General features: G+C 44.8%; 1 protein-coding gene across 2 annotated transcripts in view; it reads left to right on the top strand.

Annotated features, from left to right (window-relative positions):
* Positions 1–10,246, top strand: part of DCAF12 (DDB1 and CUL4 associated factor 12) — a 35,760-nt gene extending 25,514 nt beyond the window's left edge. For both annotated transcript variants that reach the window (XM_037494332.2, XM_037494331.2), the window contains exons 5-9: positions 1,549–1,742; positions 3,267–3,332; positions 4,718–4,880; positions 6,839–7,017; positions 8,122–10,246. In XM_037494332.2, the coding sequence (XP_037350229.1) occupies positions 1,549–1,742; positions 3,267–3,332; positions 4,718–4,880; positions 6,839–7,017; positions 8,122–8,280 (761 nt within the window). In that variant the 3' untranslated portion in view covers positions 8,281–10,246. The remainder of the gene's footprint in view (positions 1–1,548; positions 1,743–3,266; positions 3,333–4,717; positions 4,881–6,838; positions 7,018–8,121) is intronic.
* Positions 10,247–12,473: the final 2,227 nt, after the last annotated feature.

Genomic DNA, 12,473 nt, shown 5'->3' with positions numbered 1-12,473 from the left:
TCCTAGTGGCGCAAAGGGTTAAGTCTCAGCACTGTGAAGCTATTGGCAGTCATTGTAGCACAAGTTTGATCCCCAGTCAGGGAGCTAACCCACATGGAGCAGTAGACCTCTTCTGTCTCGCCCGCTGCTCCCCTCAGCAGTGTATTTTAGCTAGTCTCTTGTTCTGCTCTCCACTGTGTCTCTGGCGAATTCTCTCACCTCCATGCACTTCTGGCCTATACCCCAGCTCTTATATGCATAAATAAATAAAATAAATCTTTAAAAAAAAATTGGGGGCCTCCCTGGCAGTGCAAGGGGTTAAGACACAACCTGTGAGGCTCTCTGCAGCCGCTATAGCGTGGGTTCAATCCCCAGCCAGGGAGCTGCCCACATGGCATTTTGAATCCCTGCCCATGAGCTTTACAATGTGAACGTACTGAATGATCATTCTCCCATATTAAACAATATTTCAGGCCTCCCCGGTGGCCTTGGGATTAAGGCTCAGCGCTTCCACCACAACAGGCCCCACTACAACAGGCCCTATCGCAATGGCCCGAGTGTGATCCTTGGCCAGGGAGCTAACCCACATATGGCACAGCAGACCTCTGCTGTCACACCTGCTGCCTCTCTCAGCAGTGTATTTCAGTAGATCCGCCCGTTCTGTTCCCCACTCTGCCTCTGGTGAATCCTCTCACCCCACACACACAGACACCTCTAGCCTATACCCCAGTTCTTGTATGCATAAATACATTTTTTTAAAAAACTCTTGAAAAATCCCGTCAACTATGTTAAACTAAAAGGTTGTTTGGTAATTCCTACCCCTTAGTTGAATAATCTTGGTATAACTATCAAAATTCATGCTGCTGGGCCTCCCCAGTGGCGCAGCAGGTTGAGCGCAGCTCTGTGAAGCTGTCTGCAGCCTCTGCGGCGCTGATTCAATTCCTGGCTGGCCAGGGAGATTCCCACATGGTGAGGCAGACCTCTCCTGTCTCTCCCGCTGCTCCCCTCAGCAGTGTACTTTCGTCCATCTGCCTATTCTGCTCCCTGCTCTGTCTCTGGTGAATCCTCTCGCCCTCCCGCCCCTCTGGCCTGTACCCTAGTGCTTGTATAAATAAATAAATCTTAAAAAATAAATAAACCCACTAAAAAATTCACGTGGGCCTCCCTGGTGGCGCAAGGGGTTAAGCACCACATTATGAAGCAATCCATAGCCTCTGCAGCATGAGTTTGATCCCTGGCTGGCCAGTGAGAAACCCACATGGTGCAGCAGACCTCTCTTGTCTCTCCCACTGCTCCCCTCAGCAGTGTCTTTGGTCTGTCTGCCTGTTATGTTCCCCGCTCTGTCCTCTCATCCCCTGCATCTCTGACCTGTACCTCAGCTCTTGTATGCATAAATAAATAAATCTTTAAAAAAAAAATTCATGCTGCTCTGAATTTTGGGTAGGTCACCAACCAAACTTCATCCCATGTGACAGTGATAAAGAGCTAGACACAGAAAACACATTCGTGAGACTTATCACATGAGGCACTTGGTGGTCATCTGACATGTGTGGTCTCCTTGCCCTGCAGGCTCACGTGATGGTTCAATGGGACTCTGGGAGGTGACAGAAGATGTGTTGACCAAAAGTGATTCAAGGCACAATGTGTCACAGGTCCCTGTGTATGCTCACATCACTCACAAGGCCTTAAAGGACATCCCTAAGGAGGACACAAATCCTGACAACTGTAAGGTCAGGGCTCTGGCCTTTAACAACAAGAACAAGGTATGAACTCACCAAAGGTTCCTAAGAGCTGTTCTCCTTACTTCAACTCCACGTCAGTGCTTACTCCATAACTTGGTTCTGAGCCTTCAGAGCACCCTTTGAAGACTAGGGAATGCTGGTGAAAAATTACAATTAAGTTTGAAATTCACCCTTTGCATTGAGCTCTATAGTATTTCCGTGGATGGTCCATATTGTGAGTCAGCCTCTCAGTGTTTTCCCAGGGCCATGCTGATTTGACTAGCTCATTTGCATGTGCCTTTTTATTTCAGTACAGTGCTTAGTTTTCATTCTTTCCTGCCTTTTCTCAACACTGCCACCAGGTCTTACCTAATCTTTGAGTCAGATTTCAAACTGGGATATTAAGTACAATGCTGGAATGGAGACCCAAAACTGGAAGAGGAGGAAGGTTTCTTCCAAATTCTGAAACAGGCCACAGTTCAGAGTAGATCCTTTAACCTCCTGTCTCCCATCCATATTCATGGCTTAGGGGTAGGCTTATCTCTCCTACTTTAGATCTTCCACTTATTAAAGCTCTCACACTGAGACATAAGAAATTGTCCTTCATAATTATAAACTAGAGACATCCTGCAGGGAAGGAGGGAGAGGGCTCAGAGGGAAGGAGGGAGGAGCACAGGGGACTGAGGTGATGGTGCACAGGTGAATTGGTGAAGGAAATTCTATGGGAACGACACCTGAGGAGGAGGGGAAAAGCAAACATTGTTTAAAAATGAACAATGATGTAAAATATATATAAAGAAAAAAAATTCAGTTATGAAAAAAAAAAAAGAAATTGTCTTTTGTATGTGTATTATGATATCCAAAAGGATGTCATGGAATGGTTGCATCATAAGGACTCTTTGAACCATAATGTCTGTTAGTGCTAGAACATACACTTGCTTCTTGAGTTCTTTCAAGAAGCAACCTTGGTTTAAAATGCTGTTGCTTCCACGTTTGGACTGGGCAGAAGGATGGTGAGAAAAAGGGCTGTTCTTCCATCAATGAGGTAGTTACCAGAGAACACATCATCAACATTCATAAGCACATCCATGGAGAATGCCTCTCAAACATTAAAAGAGATCCAGAAATTTGCAATGAAGGAAATGGACGCTCCAGATGTGCGCATTGACACCAGGCTCAACAGAGCTATCTGAGCCAAAGGAATAAGGAATGTCCTGTACCATATCCATGTGTGGTTGTCCAGAAAACATAATAAGGAAGAAGATTGCCAAACAAACTATATATTGATTATCTATGTCACAACTTTCAAATATCTGGTCAGTGTGGGTGGGAGCTTACCACTGATTATAAAATAAAGCTATAAAACTGCTAAAAAATAAAATAAAATGCTGTTCAGCAGCATTCCTCAGGGTGAGATGATAGGCTCATCATCCCTGGAACCCCTTTTGGAACTACCATGAGATAGGTGTGAAGAACTCCAACCTTCAGGGTCTTGCCCTGCTTACTGTCTATTGTATATTAGCTGCTACGGGTTGGAATGTAACCTCATTTTCATTGCTCTTGTAGGAATTGGGAGCAGTATCACTGGATGGCTACTTTCATCTCTGGAAGGCTGAAAATACACTGTCTAAGGTGTGATGACCATGATGCACTGGTTTTACGTAAAAATTCACCTATGGTTAAAATACTTTAATTGTCTCTAAATCTCTGGTTCTCCAGGGTCTGGATCTGGTTGTCTGGTACATGAAATTCTGAGTCTGGCATGCCTCTCTTGATAGTCTTTTTATAGAGATTAGAGGGGGCAATTCTTTCACACTACAGCATCATTCAAAAAGCTCCTTTAGGGCCTCCCCGGTGGCATGGTGGTTGAGCCGCGGGGCTGCGAAGCTGCCCGCAGCCTCTGCAGTGCCGGTTCGATCCCCAGCCACCGGTGAGGGTCCCACATGGCGCGCAGACCTCTCCTCCCGCGCCACTGCTCCCCTTAGCAGTGTACTTCGGTCCTTCTGCCTGTTCTATTCCCCACTCTGGTTCTGGTGAATTCTCTCACCCTCCCGTGCTTCTGACTGTACCCAGTGCTTATATAAATCAATCAATCAATCTTTAAAAAAAAAAAGCTCCTTCGATTAGCAGTCCTTCAGTCCACTGTGGACTAAGTGTTTGCTTATGGATTATTGACTAGCATGTTTGAGGGCAGAATAAGCCTAAATGTTAAGAACCACTGGCAACTGAAGATCAATTATATTAAGATAACCCCATCTCAGAAATAATCATGTAAGGCACTGATATTTACAAACTACTTTTGTGTGAAGTTAATTGCACCTGTGGATCATTCGCCCTCTTCCTCTCCTATAGGCCTTTGCTGCTTGTTACTTCTGTGATAGGCTCTTTCTCCAGAGAAAGCAGAGCTCCAGGAATTCCTCAGTCCTTCATGTTGCAGCAGCCTTTGCACTCTCTTGACTTTGCGCGGCGCATTACATGCAGCAGGGCACCAATTGAAGACTTGACTAAACGCCAAGGGCTCAGAGTTGAGGCTTATCGATTATCAGTTGGACCAGCCCTGAGTACTTTCTTTCGCATACAGCGCCCATACAGTTGGGAAATTGGGCTGAGGATAGCCTGAAATCAGCCCCTTCGACTGAAGAGCAGTGAGGAAGGAGGGCCATGGCTCTTCCTCACTAAGAGAACTGGCTAAGACCTTGACTCTAATGCCCAAAGGTTATCTGTGGAAACAGTCAATAGTTTTGGCCTTGGCCTTTCGCTGTGCTGCTAATTGATTAATTCCACTTGGACCTTTTGTTCTTAACCCATCCTCTTCAGTACCAAGATTTTATTGTTGATTGCACTACCCCCTCTTACTCTTCTTATTACATACATTGGGGTGGAGCAGGATATTTCCTTAATTGGGGCTGTTTTTTGTCCCCAACTTTGTGTGACTTGTGTATGAGGGAAGCCCATAGAGGGGGAGTTTATGCCCTGTGCTCTCTGGTAATGCCATGGTTGCATCTCTCTGTTTTTAGCTGCTCTCCACCAAACTGCCATATTGCCGTGAGAATGTGTGTCTGGCCTATGGTAGTGAATGGTCAGTATATGCAGTGGGCTCTCAAGCTCATGTCTCCTTTTTGGATCCACGGCAGCCTTCACACAACGTCAAGTCTGTCTGCTCCAGGGAACGAGGCAGTGGTAAGAGTCCCGGTGTGCTCCTTAGGCTTACACTGCATTGCAGATGGGTTTTGATCTTCAGTTTCTATGTTGGTTCCCAAATAAGTATAGTCATCTTTATGGAACCTGGTGGTGGTGTTTGATGACACAAGAAAGAAACTTAAATGTCTGTCTATGACAGCAGAACTTCAAACACCACAGACAGATAAGATTAGCCACAGAAGCCTTTGGTGGAAACCAACAGTAGGTATTGGTGGGTCCCATGTTTTTTCATAGACATCTACTTTCTATTCTGTGGCAAATTTTTGCTGCAGTGCTGCCTAGAATGTAATATTCGTTTATGCAAAAGGATAGTGTGTGGAGAGGAAAACAGGGATTTTAAAAGGGTGTGAGGTAATTTTTGAGGGTAATGAATGTGTTCGTTATTTTGATTGCGATGATGGTGTCATGAATGACTTAATATGTTAAAACCTTAAATCGTGTGCTCATATGCAGCATAGTATATATCAGTTATACCTCATTAAAGCTGAAGAAAGTATAACTAGATGAAATCAGCTATAGCCTTCCATCTTTTATAGCATATTCTCTCTAAGAGCACCCTCATTCTTTATTGAGGAATAAAAAGAGACATTTATGTTTGTACTGTACTTCTAAGGCTTGGTGGGAGAACAGTTAGGAACCAATACCCAGATCATCCAACTTAACGTGAATTTTCTTCTTTATCTTATTTTGTACCCATTCTCATGAAAAAATACGGCTGTCTACATTATCCTGAAAGTCTTAAGAGACACAGTATGAGTTCCACTACTGTCTTTCTCTCTGGAGTTTTGTATGTGTGTGCAGATATGCCAGAATTAGCTTTTGTTTGGAATGGTTTGTTTTCAGTTGTAGTTAAGACACTCACTTTTCAGAACAAAGAGCCTAGTATGTGATGAAAGTAGTAAGGGAAAGAATAAATAGCCTTGGCTGGAATGATGCCTGCAATGAAAGTTTTGAGAGCTTGTAGTTAGTTAGAGGAATAGCTTTCCCACCTAATCAGGAAATCATGGGTTCCACAAGTATTGTAGAGCACTTTTTATGTGTCAGGAGATACCGTCATACCCCATGCATTTACTTGATCCACAGACACAGCAGACATATTTTCCCTACAACCCAAATTGATTAGGTGACGACTTAAATTCACACTGTAAGAGACATGGTGCTACTTTGGGTGCTTTAGTTCTTAACTGTTTGCCACCCTTATAATACACTTAATACTAAAATAGTGATCTCAGACCTCTCTGCTGACGTAGGGGTTAAGTCTCAGCGCTACCACCACAAAGGCCCACCACCATGACCTGAGTTCGATCCCCGGCCAGGGAGCTAACCCGCATGGCGCAGCATACCTCTCCTGCCTCACCCGCTGCTCCCCCGGCAGTATATTTCAGTAGATCTGCCTGTTCTGCTCCCCAGTCTGTCTCTGGTGAATCCTCTCACCCCCACCTCTGGCCTGCACCCCAGTTCTTCTACACAAAAATAATAAAATCTTTGAAATAAAGAAAGATCTCTTGCAATGTCATAGTAGTAGTTTTAGATCACATACAAGGAAGTCCATATTAATGATTTGTGAGTAGGCAGATTACCCTCAGTTTCAGAATGGACTGAAAACAATGGAGAAGAGCTTAGAGTTATGAATGACTCCAAAGTGAGTATAGGAGAGTCGGGGAGATTCAGAACACACATCATGGTCAAAGACCAAAAGCATCTTTGGCATCATTAGTCATTTGACACTTCTCTGAGGCTTAGGGGAGAATTCCTTTTATTGTGCAGATGGACTGCTTGGCATGAGGCTTCTCAGGCATTCCCATGAGTTATACCTGCCATGGGAAAGGCACAGTTTGGTATTTGGGGGTGTCATGTGAACTCAATGTCAGAGAACTCAGGCCAGCAGACAGTCAAATTAGACCCTCCCTGCTCATTCTCTTTACTTTTTCTCTCAGGCATCCGGTCAGTGAGCTTCTATGAACATATCATCACTGTGGGCACAGGACAGGGCTCCCTGCTGTTCTATGACATCCGAGCTCAGAGATTCCTGGAAGAGAGACTGTCAGCTTGTTATGGGTCCAAGCCCAAACTAGCAGGGGAGAATCTAAAACTAACCACTGGCAAAGGCTGGCTGGTAAGTATGATTCTGTCTGGCTTAGTTACTTGACAGTGACAAAAATTCTCCTCCTCCTCACATACTCCCACTGACATACCACCTTCACCATTAAGAGGCTCTCCTTGGAGCAGGGAAAGGCACTTGCCCTTGATTTTGCTGTTGTGTCTGCATATCTGTGGAAAAACTGAGACCCAGTAATGGGGCCTCCCTGGTGGCACAGGGGTTAAAATCAGCGCTATCAAGCTATTGCCAGCCACTGCAGCATGAGTTCGATCCCCAACCAGGAAGCTAACCGCATGGTGCAGCAGACCTCTCCTGTCTCGCCCGGTGCTCCCCTCTGCAGTGTATTTCAGTGGCTCTACCTGTTCTGCTCCCCACTCTGTCTCTGGTGAATACTCTCACCTACCCTCACCTAACCTGCACCTCTGGCCTAGACCCCAGTTCTTTTTTTTTTTTTTTAAGATTATTTATTTATACAAGTTCTGGGGTACAGGCCAGAGGTGTGGGAGGGTGAGAGGATTCATTCACCAGAGACAGAGCAGGGAGCAGCACAGGCAGACGGACCGAAAGCACTGCTGAGGGGAGCAGCAGGCGAGACAGGAGAGGTCTGCCGTGCCATGTGGGTATCTCCTGGCCGGCTGGGTATCGAACCCGTGCTGCAGAGGCTGTGGACAGCTTCACAGAGCTGCATTCAACCCGCTGCACCACTGGGGACGCCCCAACCCTAGTTCTTGTACACATAAATAAAGACACACACACACACACACGCACACACACACGTGTGTACACGCACCCAGTATAATACTGGCTGACCTAGGATTCCCCCAGGTGATAAAAGAGCAGGAAAGAAAAGGAAACTTCTGCTAGCAGTGAATTATTAAAGTGTTTGATTCCAGCTACCCTGAGAAGACCTTGGGTTTGTGTAGCAACTCTTCAGTCTGTTGAGTGTCTCCCTAATGCGCAGATGGAAGAATGAGTACCAGTACCATGAGTACCAGTCTCCTGCCATCACGTTACAGATATGGGTCCCTTTCCTCTTGAGACCAGGAAGCATTCCTGTCTTTTTCTCCTTTCCTCCTGCCCCCCGGCCTAGAGGAGCTAACAGAGTCTCTTTTCCCACAGAATCATGATGAAACCTGGAGGAATTACTTTTCGGACATTGACTTCTTTCCCAATGCTGTTTACACCCACTGCTACGACTCGTCCGGAACGAAACTCTTTGTGGCAGGAGGTCCCCTCCCTTCAGGGCTCCATGGCAACTATGCTGGGCTCTGGAGTTAATGACGACTAACTCTCTCCCAAAATGCAGAGATTTACACTAACTTCCATCCTCAGTTTCTTTGTTTATTCTTTTGATTTTTTTTTTTTTCCCAATTGTGTGATGCCCTCATATTTTAGTGGGAACACAAGAGTTGACATATGGTTTAGGCACTTGATAAGTAGCTCTGAACAGAAATCTGAAGAGTTTATTTTTCCTCTTGGTAATGAGAATTTCACTGTCTTTCTGGCTTCTCAACCAAATGCTGTTAATCCCTATTTGTATTTTTTCCTTAAGTGACACACTCTCCGTCTTTGGCTTCTTTAGGCTGACATAGTCACTCTCGCCCTTCCTTCACTCTTGAGAGGAGGGGCTCCTTTATAATTATGTGGTTGCTGTCAGACTTTCTGTGAAAGTTTGGGAGCTGTGTGTATGTGCGTGTGTACACCTGTGTGCCTGTACGTACTGTGTGTCACTGAAATTACCTGGAGTGAGGATTACTTGTAATTAAAATATTTATAAAAGAAACAACTTTATTCACAAAGTCCAGTTTTTGGACTAATCTTTATCTTGTTTTTTTAAATCTAATAGCACTGATTATAGGAAGTCAAAGCAGAAAGGAAAACAAATCACCACCAGGAAGACCCTTTGAGTTAGATAGGAGGATTCCTGGGAACTCTCATGCAGGACTCTAGAGTGATCCCTCCCCCACCTGTCTTCCCATCTCTGTGTTCCCCATGTGAGGACACTTCTGTGATTGTATCACTTCCACTTCAACTACCCTTTTGCCAACTTCTGCATAGCTAGTTGCCACTCCCCCAAAACATCAGTTGTCTCCATCTGGATGCAACTCCGGAGATTGCAGAAGTCTTGGTTCAGCTTAGTTAAGAGAGTTCCCATCTCAGCCTCCCTCTCCCTCTCCTCAAACAAGACCTGATCTGGTATCTCTGGGACCTGGAGCGGAAGGTCTGAAACCTGCTAGAATTCATATACTCAATCCCCTTAGCATTGAGAAGAAACGTCTTTGCCATCCTTCCAATCTCCTCAATGGGTTTTGCCTTTGTTTTCTAAATTGGGTTCATTCAGTTCAGGAGGGTGGGGGTAAGGAGAGGGTTTATCTGTGTGTAGTGAGTGTTTCATGTGTGGAATGTTTGTTTTCTTACTACAGTGGGACTGGAGTTGAAGCCACCTCTCCCACTCTGTTGGCTCAGTCCTGGGATGGTGATGGGGTGGCCTATAGCCAGCAACATTGTGCATGTAAAAGCATCTGTGTAATTAGTAATTTATTCCTCCCTTGAGCTGTTTAGTCTGAGGTTTTTTAACTTGCAGGCAACTAACTGACCGCGACGTCCAGTTATTCCTTGCTTTTACATACCATGTTGCAGATAACAGCTGTTCCACCCACAAATCCCTCCTTCATTCTAAGCACATACTTTGTCAATAGCCCATCCTGGGGAAGGAAGAGTCATACTTACTCCTGCCCTCCAGTTTCCAAATTTCTCTCCCAGTTATCCCCTCTGCTCTGGGTATATATGGAGAAAGTGAAAAAAAAGAATGTCTTCTCCCTGAGGATGGGCACTGGGGGAAAGGGAGAAAGTGAGTCCAGCCTGTCTTGGTGGTACAAGGCATACATCACAGGTTCTAGAATTCTCATCTTCTAACCTAGAGAAATAGGTGCTATAAAAGAGGGAATTAAAGCAAAGTGCTGGATGCTATAGATCTTTTAATTGTCTTAATTTTTTCTATTATTACACTACAAGCTGTAGATTTCTTAGTTCTCAGAGAACTTCTATCATTTTAAACCAACTTGTATATTTAAAAAAAAAATCTGAAGTAGGATGTTTTGTACTGTTGCCAGACCCTCTTCTGTGATGGGTAATGCGTTTGATTGTTTGAGATTTTGTTTTTAAAAATGTAGCACTTGACTTTTGGGCAAGTAAAAAAATAAATATTATTCCAGTGCAAAGTGGTTTGAGTGAATATGTATAGTCAAGAGACATAAGGAAAAAGGCCCCAAATGACTGACTGGATAGTTACCTTGGGGTACTTGAAGGATTGCTTGGAGCAAAAAAGGAACACAATAATTCCGTTAAAGTTAGACAGGGCCTCCCTGGTGAAGCAGGGGTTAAAGACAGTGCTATCGAGCTATCACCAGCCACTGCAGCATGAGTTCAATCCCTGGAGTTCAATCCCCCACCTGCCAGGGAGCAACCCACATGGCACAGCAGACCTCTCCTGTCTTGCGCTGCTCCCCTCAGCAGTGTATTTCAGTAGATCTGCCTGTGCTACTTCCCACTCTCTCTGGTGAATCCTCTCACCCCCTGCACCTCTGGCTTACACCCCAGTTCTTGTGCGCATAAAAATAAATCTTTAAAGGGGGAAAAAAAGAGGTCAAGTGCATACATAAATAGTATGACCTACTTGCTTCTGGTCCCCAACTCTAACCCAAAATCATTTGTTCTGGGGTCAAGTTGAGGATGGAGATGTTTGGGGAAGTAGTGTGGTACTTGAAAACTCAGACTGAAGATCTGGAAGGAATGTGTAGTCCTTGCTCTGAATGTCCCTATGGGTTTACGCAGTTGACTGGTTCCTCTTACATAAACCGTGGTTGGCGATGGGCCTTGTCTGCTTCAGTGGGGGGGATCCTGAGGGTAACTGAAAGTAGTTGCACAGCTCCCAGGAAACAGAATATATTTTTTTTTTTTTTAAGTTGGAACCAGAGAACACAACTTCCTTTGTAAGAGGAGGACACAGTGACCGCAGTAAGGATGCTCTTCCCAAAGCCCATTTGGGGCAGTAGCTGAAAGGCAGTTTGCTGAATCATATACCATCTCGCTCAGCCATCTCTGGAATACCTGTCAGGTCTGGGCCTATTCCTGTCACATGGCACTTGTTCCTTTCCTGGGCAAGCGGGGCACAGTGGCCCTCTACACCTGCCTTATGGACTGACTTGACTGAGAATATGACTCACATAGGCATCTACCTTTATGACCAAAGGCTGCAAAACAGGAAAGAGGAGTTTGTATGAGCTGAAGGAATTGTGAGCACTTTCTTTACTTTTAGAAAAGGACTGAAATTAGCCCTTCCCCAAATGAGATTTTTAGAGTCCACAATCCATGGAACAGTAATTGGTATTTTCAAAATGTTCCATGGTTAAATTATTTTGGGGAAATGCAGATTAAAACAAAGTCATGTTTCTTCAGGTTTTTGGTTACTATGAGACTCATGTTTGTGGAACATTCTCAGAGAGGTAACGGGATGGGTATCTGGCTGCCATGGAATATTGACTCTGTTCCCATTTTCCAGCCAGACTTTACAGCAATTTGTGTATCACAGAAGGGCTTTGTGGACTTTATGGGGTCCCTCCCTTTCCTGCCAGCAGTCTCCACCCCCAGGCCATGAAAGAGCTTCCTTGTTTTCCCTCAGGCCACATGTCTCATTCAGAAAGTCTACTTGTTCCTCCCATCATGCTTTGGAGGCTTTTGTAGATGATTTTGGAACCTTATTTAAACTACAGGTTCCCCATCTTAGCCACTTTCAGAGTTGATCTGACTCTCAGTGTTTCTATTAAGCTAAAGAAGCCCAGTCCAGGTCTCTGATCCAGTGGCTATATCCCAAAATAGCAAGTCAAGGTGTCAAGACCTTTGCCTTACCATTGTGAGTCAGTCAGTCTTATAAGAGCTTGCACCCCAAGTGTTTTTTGTTTTTTTTTTTAATGCATGCAAGAACTGGGATGTAGGCCAGAAGTACCGGGGTTGAGTGGATTCAACAGAGACATTTGGGGCACAACAGGTGGATCGACTGAAATACACTGCTGAGAGGAGCAGCTGGTGAGACAGGAGAGGTCTGCTGTGCCATATGGGTTAGCTCCACATCAGGGATCGAACTCAGGTCGCAATGACTGGCAATAGCTTGATAGTGCTGAGACTTCAACCCCTGTGCCACCAGGGAGGCCCCCCAAGTGTTTTTGGTTTGGTTTTGCATTTTCTGTTAACTGGTGTCTGGGAGAGGGTAATATGGGAAGGAGAGAAGGATGGAGAGGAAAGATCATTCAGTGTTGCTTGCTTTTAGCCACATCATTTTATGTTGATGTGCTGGGAAGTCTAGAAAAAATATGGGCTGATTCTGGAACCACTAAGGATAAAAGAAAGTTCAGCTTTCTTCTGCCCTCACTTCATTTGGCTCTTCCATAAAATAATCCAGGATCCACCCTGGT

Source organism: Talpa occidentalis, unplaced genomic scaffold (assembly GCF_014898055.3).
Source record: "Talpa occidentalis isolate TD23 unplaced genomic scaffold, MPIMG_talOcc4v2.1 talOcc4.7, whole genome shotgun sequence".
In the NCBI taxonomy this organism is placed as follows: domain Eukaryota; kingdom Metazoa; phylum Chordata; class Mammalia; order Eulipotyphla; family Talpidae; genus Talpa; species Talpa occidentalis.
The sequence above is the reverse complement of the archived record's forward strand: the minus strand, read 5'-3'. Positions and strand labels throughout refer to the sequence as shown.